This window comes from Hyla sarda, chromosome 5, assembly GCF_029499605.1.
Source record: "Hyla sarda isolate aHylSar1 chromosome 5, aHylSar1.hap1, whole genome shotgun sequence".
In the NCBI taxonomy this organism is placed as follows: Eukaryota; Metazoa; Chordata; class Amphibia; order Anura; family Hylidae; genus Hyla; species Hyla sarda.
The window spans coordinates 224385825-224400040 of NC_079193.1; the positions used below are offsets into that span (position 1 = coordinate 224385825).

The 14216-nt window shown below is 42.9% G+C and overlaps 1 protein-coding gene across 1 annotated transcript in view; it reads right to left on the bottom strand.

Annotated features, from left to right (window-relative positions):
* Nucleotides 1-540: 540 nt before the first annotated feature.
* LOC130272653 (regulator of G-protein signaling 9-binding protein B-like) overlaps nucleotides 541-14216 on the bottom strand; it is a 38498-nt gene continuing 24822 nt past the window's right edge. The window contains exon 3 of the mRNA XM_056518493.1: nucleotides 541-1502. Coding sequence (XP_056374468.1) covers nucleotides 1153-1502 — 350 coding nt within the window. The 3' untranslated portion in view covers nucleotides 541-1152. The remainder of the gene's footprint in view (nucleotides 1503-14216) is intronic.

Below are 14216 nucleotides of genomic sequence, written 5' to 3' on the forward strand. Positions count from 1 at the left end.
CTAGTCCATTCTAGATCCATAAAATGTATCACGTGTGTTTAGGAATTTGCACTACAGGGGGAGGTTTCTGGGATCATGATGATGTTTTTTTGGATGTGTCGGGGGCACATAAATAGTGCCTTTTCCGTTTCATTGTTATGCAGTTGATAAAGGCTAAAGCAGCCGGAACGCGTGCCGCGTTGTATATGCACTTTTGTTTGAATAAAAGAAAAGTTTTTTCAGCATACCTGAGTGCCAGGATTTCTTCATTTCTGTTTATTTCATATTCTGCTGTTGAAAAATGCAAGTTGGTCTGTGATTGGTTGCTATGGGCAAAAGAGACATTCTTACTTTTAAATACCTTCATCAATTTGCCCCAATGACCTCTATCCCAGTAGTTAAGGCTTTGTTTACATATTAAATATTACAGATAACACACTAAGGCCTGAGCAAGTAAGTAGTTTATTACTTTAGCGGCATGGATGCATAGTTGTTCTCCTTTCATTATAGTATATCAAAATACAACATTTTTCATATAATACATAAATTTGGACTCTTGGACAATGTCTTTAAGAAAATATTGCATATTTAATATCTTATACACCTGCTGCAATGCAAACAAAGCCCTGCTGCCTCAGTTGGCCTCATAATCACATCTATGGCTTTAGTTCTTAAAAAGCCTGGTATTATAGTAATCTGATTTGCTGGCTGTATTTCAGATTCTGTGCATAGCCTTATATATGGCTAATAACTAGAGGTGATTGTTCTGATCTTACATAAAATATCATTCTTAAGTCAAGTAGATGATTTGAGTAGATTGTCATTTCTTCTTCTTGCAGTTCAAATGATGGATCACTTCAGAGTTTTCCAAACTGTTTACTTACCATATAGCTTTCATTTAAAAATCTATATTTTTATTTTAGAAATATATGTAGCACCCATGAGGGATAAGGGAGGCTAGAGTACAATCTTAGACAGGTGGCCAACTGTAAGAAAATCAATTTAATGTATTTATTGCTATTAATCCAAATTCCTAACAGTATTGCAGAAATTGTCTACTGTGTAAACGATTGAAAAATTGACTTCACATACAAGTGTGATAAAATACATTTCATTAGTGTCTTGTAATAATAATATTTACTCAACAGCGCTAGCCATTTATCTATACCACTTTTAGAGGACAGAAGATAGGGTAACAGCTATGAGACCAACACCACATAGAATCAATGACACAATAAATTGTCCTCCATTGCAGCACTGGCGCCTGTCACCTTCTTCTTCCACAGACAGCAGTGCTGTTGAGCAGACATCAGTGCTGTCAATCTCATCATTCATGTTTGCTGTGGCTTCCACAGTCCACCTTAATACGTTAACCTTCAACTCCATGTCAGTGATCATCTGGTCCACCTTCAGAATTTCATTCTCCAGTTCACTGTGCTCCAATTTCTCTTTGTTAGTTGGTGAATCAGTGTAATTGATGTTCTGGACACTGAGTGCCCTGGAGGCAATAGCTGAAGTGCCGCCTGGAAAATAAAAGGTACTTTAGAAGACCTAGTACATATCTTTACCTATACATCATAGAAAGGAACAGACTGGATGCTCACAGGGTAAGAACCACTCTTTTTGTAATAAACTATTCGGGAAAGAAAAACAGCTTTTGGAAAATAGGTCACACCAACAAATGAAGAAGAAAATTCAAGCTGTAGCAATATTTAATCCATTATTCTTAGAAGCAGCTATTTTAATACTTTCATGTAAAGAGCATCATCTTATACATGCAAAGGAATTCTTACATCCGCTATGACAGGAGTACTCAACTATTTTCAGTAGGGGTCTGCTTATTAAGGTCTGCCATCCGGTGAAGGTCTGTGCTGAACGCTAAAACCTGGTTCACACCTAGCAGTCACAGTGCCATAAAAGAAATAGGCATTGTCTGTTGTAGAATATTAATATTACTCTAATAATAAGTGAAATGGTAAAATGAGTGACTGAAGAGTGGAAGATGTAACTCTACTGTTACCTGTATGACCTGAATACTGCCACACCCTATCCCCTGAATATATCACTGCCACACACTGTACCCCTGAATATAATACTGCCATACACCATGCCCCTGAATGTAATACTGCCACACACTGTACCTCTGAATATAATACTAATGCACACAGTGCCCCTTGAATATAATACTGGTTGTCGGCGGTGCCCTACACCAAACAACCATATCCTGGCGTCACGAACACTAGGGGTTAACAACATCTTGCCCCAGGGGTTAATACCATCTGGCCAAACCACCTACACCCCTACACCCCGTAGTCCTGCCATACACCGTGGGTCACCACAACTTTGGCGTCACAAACAGGATACAGGTGTGTGCCTTAACCACTCCACCACCAAGTCAAGTCAAGCCACCCATTAACAGCATATGGGTGTGTGCCTTAACAACTCCAGCACCAAGTCAAGTCAGGCCATCCGCAACAGGATACGAATGTGTGCCAGTGCCACAAAGCCACTAGTCCTCCCCCTAGTCAGAACTGTGCTCAAGGAATTGTCCGGAACTGCGACAGAGTTTGTGCCCAAAAGTGTACAGGACATTGTCTGGGAAATTGTGCTATGCCGAGGCGCTGAAGAAAAGTAAGGGGGGAGGTGAATAACACTGTATATAGTGCTTAAGTCTGTTATCGCTTAGGCCACCATGTGTAAGATTGGGGCTACGCACTCCATTGCAAATTGTACCTGCAAGGGTTAAGAAGGAACCCGAAAAGCGTGCGAAGATGTCCTGTGCTGGTCAGTGTGTCTCCATGCCGAAGTGGAACTGCTTGTATTTGTCTGTTGTTGCCGGGGGACCGATTTATCAAATACTAATATCTCCACAGATAAAACTCTTGTAGGGAGACTGTTTTGTGTAGTCAAATTTCACCTTACTATATTGGTGAACAGTCTGGGATAGGGCTTTCAAAACCTCAAAACGTACTACTTAAAAAGTGACCCAGTATGAACTGCATATTATATGGTACCACGCTCCAGAATTACTACACAAACTTAGCAGAACTAAACTAACAGGGCTATTGTTTTTGATTTTTTTTAAATAGGAAAAGGGAGTGGTTTAAACAATTATTATTATTAAGCTTATTCACATTTATTTTATTAACTTTTTTAAAATGCCATTGTGGTATCCCGGTGCGGAACACACCTGTCTAACTGCCCTGTCAGGTGGATGTAATTTTAACATGCCTGCTCAGGGCCCACTACTCATGTGTATATGTATTATATTTTGCAAAGACAAAAGGCAATGTCCAGCGTGGAGGTTCAAGCAATTCTTAGAAGTTTATTCAGCAATTAGTCAACATGAGAAACAGGTGACGCGTTTCGGCCACAGTGCGCAGCCTTAATTAAGGCTGCGCACTGTGGCCGAAACGCGTCACTTGTTTCTCATGTTGGCTAATTGCTGAATAAACTTCTAAGAATAGCTTGAACCTCCACGCTGGACATTGCCTTTTGTCTTTGCTGTTACTCTGGATCGAGGGTCCGGTCCTAGTCTCGTGTTGTGGAGTGGGCGAGAGGGAGAGCTGTGTCTACCATTGTTTGCTTTGTATTATATTTTGTAATTTATTGCACTGTGATATCTATTGTATAATGTACTTGTATGTCTTATTGTCTCTTCAAGACTTTATCTTGTCTGTGCAGGATGATGCTTAAGGGATCACATGCGAATCAGGGCCTTCTGATAGGGGTTTGCTATAAGCCACCAAACATAATGGAAGAGGCAGAAGATCAATTACTGAGGCAAGCAAACAAGGCAGCAAATCAAAATGATGTGATAATAATGGGGGACTTTAACTATCCTGATATAAACTGGAAGACTGAGACCTGTGAATCTCATAAAGGAAACAGGTTTCTGACCATAGCTATAGACAATTATCTGTCCCAAATGGTGCAGGGCCCGACCAGAGGGGGCGCCCTACTGGACTTAATATTAACCAAGAGACCTGACAGAGTAACTAATGTGCAAGTAGAAGGACACCTAGGAAATAGTGATCATAATAAAATACATTATAACTTGTTCTTCAATAAGGGAATCTCTCGAGGGGCCACAAAAACAATTAACTTTAGGAAGGCAAAGTTTGATCAACTCAGAGAAGCCCTTAACAATATAAAATGGGATTATGTCCTCAAAAACAAGAATACTGACACTAAATGGGAGGCTTTGAAAAATATCTTAAATTCTCACTGTAAGATGTATATACCTTATGGCAGTGGTTCTCAACCTTTTTTTGTCTGAGTACCCCTTGACATCCCATTCCCAAAAAATTGTACCCCCATATTAGAGACATTTTGTAATGATTATAGTATAATTCATATGCTGTACTTTCCTCTATAACAGGCCCCCTGTTCCTCTCCCTATCTCCCCAGTCCCCAATTTACAGGTGACATATTCTCTAACCACAGTTGTTTGCTTTTCTTTTCTTCCCTATCTGGCCTAGACTGCCACTAAGATTTCTCCCATACAAGATTTCTCCACAGAACCAGCCAAACAAACATTTTAGGATCCTTTCTGCAGTACAATACCCACCTATTTACAAACTCCCCATATTTGCCCCCCTCTGTGCCCCCAAATATAGCTGTAGGCCCCCAAACTGCCCCCATATATAGTTGTAGGCTGCCATACTGTCCCGTTTTGGTGCTCCACTGCTTCTCTGCTCTGGGGACCAATTTCTATGATTCATAGCAGTAGGTCCCCGGTCTGCAGGGGCAGTGGAGCAACAAAGCAGAGGGTAGTATACTGGGATGTTCCGATACCGATACTAGTATCAGTATCGGGGCTGATACTCTGCATTTGCATGGTATCGGGGACTCATTTAATGTCCCCGGTACCATGATCAATACCTACTGCTGTGCCGATCGGATCATGGCGTCCTATGGAGGAGCATGTGACACACACGTCACTTCTCCTCCCCTGCGCCCAGTGTAACGCTACGGAGGAAGCATATATTCTGTTTATAAGAAGGGGCCTGCTGTCTATAAGGGGGGGGGGCCCTGCTGTCTATAAGGGGGGGGGGGGCTGCTGTCTATAAGGAGGGACACTGCTCCCTACAAGGGGGGACCCTGCTGTCTACAAGGGGACAAGAGGGAGCGCTGTCTGCAAAGTGGGGGGACCTGCTGTCTACGAAGTGGGAGGGCCTGCTGTCTACAAGGGAGACAAGGGGGCGGGGCACTGTCTACAGGGGTGGCTCCCTGTCTACAAGGGGGGGCCTGCTGTCTGTAAGGGGGACAAGAGGGAGAACTGTCTACAAGGGGGGGCCTGTTGTCTACAAGTGGGACACGGGGGGGGGGGGGGGGGGCGCTGTCTACAAGGGGGACAAGAGGGGGTGCTGTCTACAAGGAGAGGGCTGTGGTCTACAGCGGTGGGGCTGCGGTCTACAGGGGGGGCTGCTACTAATGTCTGCAACTATCTATACTACCTACAAGGGAATACTACCTACTATTAAAGGCAATCTTACAGCAGAGTCACCTGAACTAGCTTGAATTTATAGGTAGATAGTGCAGGTGACCCGGTTTCTAACGCTGCTCACCATGTGAACATCAGCGCAATCGCTCCGGAGACATCGGTCTCGCCGCCAATGCAAATTCCCTGTTCTGTCTAATGGAGAAGAAAGAGATCTTGGCTCATATTACAGCAATCGCCTCCATTGCACACAACAGGAACCCACATATCAGCACGGTAAGCAGCGCCAGAGACCGGGTAACCCTGGGGTCAGATTCCCTTTAAAATAAAAGTACTCGTACTTGGTATCGGCGAGTACTAGAATTAAAGTATCAGTACTCGTACTCGGTTTAAAAAAAAATGGTATTGGGACATCCCTAGTAGTTACTGCCCACAGCAGCCCAGTGCACGCGCTTCCACTTTGCTGTCCTCTTGCTCCGCTCCTCGGTGCAGTGACATCAGCCTACCATTTCTTTCAAAGTGGTCAAGACCAGTAATCAGTGGCTGTGGCTGCCATTACTGATTTTTTTTTAAAGTACCCCCTGGAGAACTGCTGAGTACCCCTGGGGGTACTTGTACCCCAGGTTGAGAACCACTGCCTTATGGGAATAAAAGGGTCAGAAATAAAAGAAAATGAATATGGATGCGTAAGAACGTTAAGGGGGCAATAAATGACAAAAGTAAAGCATTTAAACTACTAAAAGAGGATGGCAGTGATGAAGTGTTAAAAAGCTTTAGAGAAAAATGTAAAATATGTAAAAATTAGATAAAAGCCACAAAAATAGAGACAGAAAGACTCATTGCCAAAGATAGTAAAACTAACCCCAAAATGTTCTTTAAAGGGGTTCTCAGGTGCTTAGATATCTTATCCCCTATCCAAAGGATAGGGGATAAGATGCCTGATCGCGGGAGTCCCGCCACTGGGGACCCCCGTGATCTTGCACGCGGCACCCCGTTTGTAATCAGTCCCCGGAGCGTGTTCGCTCCGGGTCTGATTACTGTCAATCACGGGACCGGCGGCATGTGACATCACGCCTCCGCCCCAGTGTGACCTCACGCTCCGCCCCTCAATGCAAGTCTATGGGAGGGGGCTTGACAGCTATCACGCCCCCTCCCGTAGGCTTGCATTGAGGGGCGGAGCGTGACATCACACGCCGTCGGCCCTGTGGTCGCCGGTAATCAGACCCGGAGTGAACACGCTCCGGTGACTGATTACAAACGGGGTGCCGCGTGCAAGATCACGGGGGTCTCCAGCGGCGGGACTCCCGCGATCAGGCATCTTATCCCCTATCCTTTGGATAGGGGATAAGATGTCTAAGCACCGGAGAACCCCTTTAACTATATAAATAGCAAAAAGGTCAAAAATGAAAGTTTAGGCCCTTTAAAAAAATTATGAGGAAGAAATTATAAACGGGGATCAGGAAAAAGCAAATATATTAAACAAAGTCTTCTCCACTGTTTTCACGGAGGAAAATGAAATGCCAGGTGAAATACAGCAAGATAAGGTAAACTCCCCTGTACAGGTCACCTGTCTAACCCAGGAAGAAGTACAGTGCCGCCTACAAAAATCTAAATAGACAAATCACCAGGTCCAGATGGCATTCACCCTCCATGTTCTAAAGGAATTACAATAAATAATGTAATAGACAGACCCCTATTTTTAATATTCAGGGACTCTATAGTAACAGGCACTGTTCCCCAGGACTGGCACATGGCAAATGTGGTGCCAATATTTAAAAAGGGGACAAAAGGTGATCACGGGAATTATAGACCTGTTAGTTTAACCTCTGTTGTATGTAAATTGTTTGAGGGTTTTCTAAGGGATGCTATTTTGGAGTACCTTGATAAAAATAAATGTATGACTCCATATCAGCATGGGTTTATGAGAGATTGGTCCAGTCAAACTAACCTGATCAGATTTTATGAGGAGGAGAGCTCCTGACTGGACCAGGGGGAATCTCTGGATGTCGTATATCTGGATTTTTTCAAAGCATTTGATACGGTGCCACATAAAATGTTGGTGCAAAAAATTAGAAGGATTGGGCTGGGGGAGAATGTGTGTAAGTGGGTAAGTAACTGGCTCAGTGAAAGGAAACAGAGGGTGGTAATTAATGGTACTTATTCTGATTGGGTGACTGTTACTATTGGGGTACCACAGGGGTCAGTCTTGGGTCCCGTCCTATTTAATATATTCATTAATGACCTTGTAGAGGGGTTGAATAGTAAAGTAGCAATCTTTGCAGATGATACTAAACTCTGTAAAGCGGTAAACACAATAGAGGACAGTGCACTGTTACAAATGGATCTGGATAGGTTAGAGGTTTGGGCTGGGAAGTGGCAGATGAGGTTCAACACTGATAAATGTAAGGTTATGCACATGGGGAGGAAAAATCCAGGATGGGATTATGTATTAAATGGGAGCACACTTGGGACGACTGTCGTGGAAAAGGACTTGGGAGTCTTAGTTAACAGTGAATTTAGCTGTAGTGACCAGTGTCGGGTAGCTGCTGCCAAGGCAAATAAAATCACAGGGTGCATCAATAAGGGCATAGATGCCCACAACAAGGAAATAATTCTACCTCTGTACAAATCACTAGTCAGACCACACATAGAATACTGTGTACAGTACTGGGCACCAGTGAACAAGAAAGATATAGTGGAGCTGGAGAGGGTTCAAAGACAGTAAACCAGGGTAATACAGGGAATGGGAGGACTACAGTACCCAGAAAGATTATCAGAATTAGGGTTATTTAGTTTTAGAAAAAAGAAGGCTTAGGGGAGACCTAATAACTATGTATAAATATATCAGGGGACCTTACAGAGATCTCTCCCATGATCTATTTATACCCAGAACTGTATCTATAACAAGGGGGCATCCTCTACGTCTTGAGGAAAGAAGGTTTCTACACCAGCACAGACGGGGGTTCTTTACTGTAAGAGCAGTGAGACTGTGGAATTCTCGGCCTGAGGAGGTGGTCATGGTGAAATCTGTAAAAGAGTTCAAAAGGGGCCTGGATGCATTCATGGAGAATAATAACATCACCGGTTATGTATGATAGATTTATAGGGACAGAACGTTGATCCAGGGATTTATTCTGACTGCCATATTTGGAGTCGGGAAGGAATTTCTACATCTAGTATGAGGGTTTTTTGCCTTCCTCTGGATCAGCTCAGTAGGGGCTCATTAGGGTTATAGGTTGAACTTGATAGACTCTGGTCTTTTTTCAACCTTATGAACTATGTTACTATGTTGTTTTAATGTCTCTTCAGGAGGATCCTTAAGGGATCACATGACTGCTCCGGCGAATCAGGGCCTTCTGCCCTGCTTCCCCCAGGTCTTCCCAGATGGGGAGGAGCTAGTTAAACGTTAAACAGATTTGTAAATAACTTCTAGTAAAAAATCTTAATCCTTTTAGTACTTTTTAGCATCTGTATGCTACAGAGGAAATTCTTTACTTTTTGAATTTATTTTTTGTGTTGTCCACAGTGATCTCTGCTGACACCTTTGTCCGTGTCAGGAACTGTCCAGAGCAGCATAGGTTTGCTATGGGGATTTTCTCCTGCTCTGGACAGTTCCTGATACGGGCATCAGGTGTCAGTAGAGAGCACTGTGGACGACACAAATAGGAAAATGAAAAAATAAAGATTTCTCTCTGTAGCAAACAGCTGCTAAAAAGAACTGAAAGGATTAAGATGTTTTAATAGAAGTAGTTTACAAATCTGTTCAACTTTCTGGCACCAGCTCATTTAAGAAAAAAAGTTTTCCACCGGAGTACCCCTTTAAGTTCAGACCTATGTCGCAGTGGGGGGAGGAGCCAGTTTGCAGATGTGCTCCATTGGCCAAAGAGGAGCATAACGAGAGGGAAAGCCTCAGGCAGCTCCGTTCCACCCTGGTGGTAAGACCTAGCATAGGATTCCACAAGTGAAGTGCAGATACAGTGTTTGTCAGCTCTCAAGTCTAATTCAAACTTATTAAAGTCAAGTTCCAGTCAGTCTGTCCAATTCCAGTTCAGACCAATCTACACTATATTTAAGTCATACAACCAGATAGTCAAGGAGGACAGGAGGACTAGTCCCAGTGATTCCCAAAAGTATCCTTCAGGAAATATTGTACTTAAGTGAACTGTTCCTGTTTATACTGCAAGTTCCTGAAGTAAAGTAAAAATGGTTTCCCTAACCTGGCATTTGAGGTGTCTTTTGTCCGACGCTTGGCACAGGTAATCACCTATCCTTGGTAGTGTGGTGGTTAACATTCCTGGCATCACAAATTCTAACCTTAGTCACAAAACCCCATCAGTAAACAACACACCATGTTATTGGTGCCCTGCTTTTACAGCCTGTAGAGTTAGAGTGACATCAGACAGCATGAAAGTGGTAAGGGATCTCTGGCCATCATTTTAATGGATTAGGACCGATCGTGCTGTGGAGGTCCCAATCAGCTTTCCCCCCACCCATGCATCCTCAAACACACATAAAGGACCAGCACCTGCTTTTTTACAATTTTTAATGACATGATCATGGCATGTGAAGAGTTAATGCAGGAAATAAGCGATCACGCTGATGTCTGGCATAAGCGGTGAGTCCCAGCTGCTAATAGCAGCTGTTACTGACCAGGTATGAAGCACATTCTATTTCCTCAATTTTAGTGGTATTTCCATGTCACTCCAACAGCCATAGCGACACAATGGGCCTCAATTACTAAGCTGAAACCGACCAGTTTTTGTCTGGTTATTTTGCCTGAGACATGTCTGCGCCAGTGTGCGCCTGAAAAATCCGACAAACCCCCAAAAGGGGCGTGGCATGTCGAAAAAGGGGTGTGGTCAACAAAGGGGCGTGGTTTCACAACCCGACCGTTTTACTATGGAATTCACAGAAAATCCTGTGGGTAAATGGCTGGAAATATCGACCTAGAAAAAGCTGGTCAGAAAATGTTCCCGACTTTTCCCAATAGTAAATAGAGAGGAATCCTGCATGTCTGAAACAACTTTTCCCACTAGTAAAAACCCGACAATCTTAGTAAATGAGGCCCAGTGTATGCTGTGTATACTATGTCTGTGTGTACTGTATATACTGTGTTAACTCTGGCCCTCATTTACTATTCTAAACCCGACTTGTTTTGTCAGGTTTTTTTGGTGCATCTTTGTCTGCGACATGTCACAGACATCGTGCGCCAGTCTGCGACACGATGCAACATTTTTTCCCGACGGACCCGATGTGGATTCTCCCAAACCCGAAAAAGGGGCGTAACCCGACATTTCTGAGCTTTCCCACGTATTTATAAAGGTTTCCAACCCGAATTTGTTGAATTGTTGTGGATTTTTTCCCGACAACTGAGAGGAGTTGGAAACCAAATCCAAAAAAACTCACGTGCGACAAACAGGATGCAACATAATAATAAATACCAGGGGAAAAAAGCAGTCGGGTAAGAAAGCAAGATAGACTTACAACCCGATTTTCTAAGTAAATAAGTGTCAGAGGCCACAGAGGGGGGCACTATTCCTAAATAAGGGACAGAATGAGCAAAATTATTGAGTGAGAGTTGGGCAAAGTGGGCAAAATTACTAATGGGAATTTGAATAGGAGCAAAACTATGAAGTTATAGGGCCAAAAGGAGTACCATTTTTAAATGGGGACCAAAGAGAGCAGAATTACTCAGAGCAATAAAGTGGGCAGTATTACTGAATGGGGCCTAAGTGGACACTATTACTGACTATTTGCTAAGAGGAAGTATTATTGACTGGGGTGCAAAGGGAACATTAATGGGGGTCTCCCTGTTACACCACTTCATGATGTAAGGGAATAAAGTTACCTGAAGCCTTAATCTGGTAAGTACTCAGTTAAAGGAGATCTATAGTGTAAATTTTTTGTAATCCCCTGTACTCGGGCTGCAAAGAGTAACAAAACAAACTTTAACTCACCTTACCACGTTAACCTATTGCGTCGTTATTGGTGTCCCGGTGCCGGTCTTCTTCCTGCTTCCTCCGGACGATGAGTCATACTGCGCTCAGCATATCGCCAGACGCAGAGATGTCCCGCCTTGGCCAGTGATAGGCTGAGCGCACTGTCATGTAAGAGCCTGGGCCTCGCCTTCTCCTTGCTGCCTGGGCTTGTTACATGATGCTCAGCCTCTCACCGACCAAGGCGGGACATCGCTGCGGGAGGTGATACGCTGAGCGAAGTATGACTCATCGTCCCCAGGAAGCAGGAAGAAGACCAGCACGGGACACCAATAAGGGCACAACAGGGAACGTCGGAAGGTGAGTTAAAGTTTGTTTTGTTACTTTATGCAGCTGGGGCACAGGGGATTAGAAAAATTTACACTATAGATCTTCTTTAAGAGGAACCATCCATATCTATGCACCAAGGAGTAAGAAAACAGGGCATTCTAAATGGCCTTATTTGCGTATTAGTGAGGCTAGGTTTCCACTTCCACTGCAGTTTTTGAGCCAAAGTCAGAAGTGGATCCAACACAAAGTATAAAACCTTCCTTTTTATTTGTCATTCATTTTGAATCCACTTCTGGCTTTGGCTCAAATCTGCAATTGGAAACCTAACCTAAGACTGATTTTACAGATAAACAGTGCATCAGAGCACCATATTAAAGATAATATAATGCTCATGCAAAGGGACCCTATTTGCCTTTTTGTGCAGGTAAGAATTCCCTTTAAAGGGGTACGCCACTGGAAATTTTTTTTTTAAATCAACTGGCACCAGAAAGTTAAACAGATTTGTAAATTACTTCTATTTAAAAATCTTAATCTTTCCAGTACTTATCAGCTGCTGTATGCTCCACTGGAAGTTCTTTTATTTTTAAATTTCCTTTCTAACTGACCACAGTGCTCTCTGCTGACACCTCTGTCCATTTTAGGAACTGTCCAGAATAGGAGCAAATCCCCATAGCAAACCTCTCTTGCTCTGGACAGTTCCAGAAATGGACAGAGGTGTCAGCAGAGAGCATTGTGGTCAGAGGAAAGGAAATTAAAAAAGAAAAGAACTTCCTAAGGAGAATACAGCAACTGATAAGTAGTGGAAGGATTAAGATTTTAAAATAGAAGTCATTTACAATTCTGTTAAACTTTCTGGCACCAGTTGTTAAAAAAAAAAAAAAAAAAAGTTTTCCAGTGGAGTACCCCTTTAAGGACCAAAATAGCTGTATCCTTAATAGAATTGTGGTGCGCCTTGGGGGGTGTATAGTAGTGGGGATGTTGTTTCGGTATATGAGGGGTTAATATTAACCCGATAGTTTGTGAAGCCAGGCTGAGGGCTAGTATGCTGAGGTAATTCTCTGGCCTATCGCCGCCCTTCCCAGTAAGGATAGGTGCATGAAATGACTGAAGGTCCACAAGGAAGTGACAGTCTTATATAAACAGTCTCTATATTGCTCAGTGACTGACAGTTGTTGCGGACCTTGAGTATTATTACAAGTCTCTGAATTTAGGATAATTATTGCAGATCCGTCCGGATTTAGGGGATAGATAAGGTCCGGTGATCTTGCAGAGTGTTTGGGATTGATACACTCACGATTCTGAATAGATTCAGCCATTGCCCGCAAGGCTCAGGTCTAACTCACTGCGATAATAGCTGCGCAGATCCTTCTCGTTTGCCAGCCCAGGAACAAGAGAGATGCTTACTGCTTGGCTGCACAGGAACAAGGGAGAGAACAATGGCCGCCGCTCCCTTATATGGGCAGGGGGCGGGGTGAATCTGATTGGTCCGAATACCTGTCATACACTGTTACACAGTATGATGGGATTACATACGTCATAAGGACCTCCAAAGGTCCTAAAGCAGAAATACCATAGAGTTCACCTAGTCATGTGACCCGCAGGTCCTGGTACGCTACGCGCAGGTAATTAACCATTTATTTACATGTATATCACTATATATACATAAACCTTGAGTAAACTACTGATTTACTATATGGAATACACGTGACAAGGGCAGACTATATAACGTGGACCCCTACATCCTAGGGACCCACAGACATATAGATATCGTATAGGATGCGGTACCGGGACACCACAGAATAAATGTGTGTATTCCCATACAAAAGGAAAGAAGAGTAGTACCCTGGGATATTACAAATAGTAAGACTGGTCAGTCATTCCTTGTATAAAGCTTAAATGCTTCAAACATTACCTAAGTATGTGTCAAAAGCAAAACAACCTGTGTGTCACACCTGTGAATTGTCTATACTTTTGGGTACAGTGGACTCATGAAGGCAATGTAATCTGAAATGGAAGTATTTTTGGAGTGATGAGCTGATCATCGGATATCCATCTACTCTAATGCCCAGCGATCGGCTGTTGTCATGTCTGGCTATACATTATACAACAGCTATTCAAGTAAATAGCAATTTCATTGAATGCATAGAAGCTCCAAGCCTTCTTACAGGTTGTGCACTCTTTCTCATAGGAGTTAAATAAACTTGTATGCGGTAAGCTATCCCCAACTGAAAACACAGAATTACAACAACAAAAACAATGAAACCATTTTGAAAACATAACTGATACATGGAAAAATGCTAATTTGCATGTATATCAGTAACTGTATATTCTAGGAGCCCTCAAGTCTGATACTTTAACCCCTTCCCTCTTTGGCGATTTTTTATTTTTGCACTTCTGTTTTTACCTCCACACCTTCTAAGAAAAAAAACACTTTCAATTTTCCAGGGGCTTGTTCTTTGTGCCAACAATTTTACTTTGTATTACCATTAATAATTTCACCACAAAATCTATGGCAAAACCAGAAATTT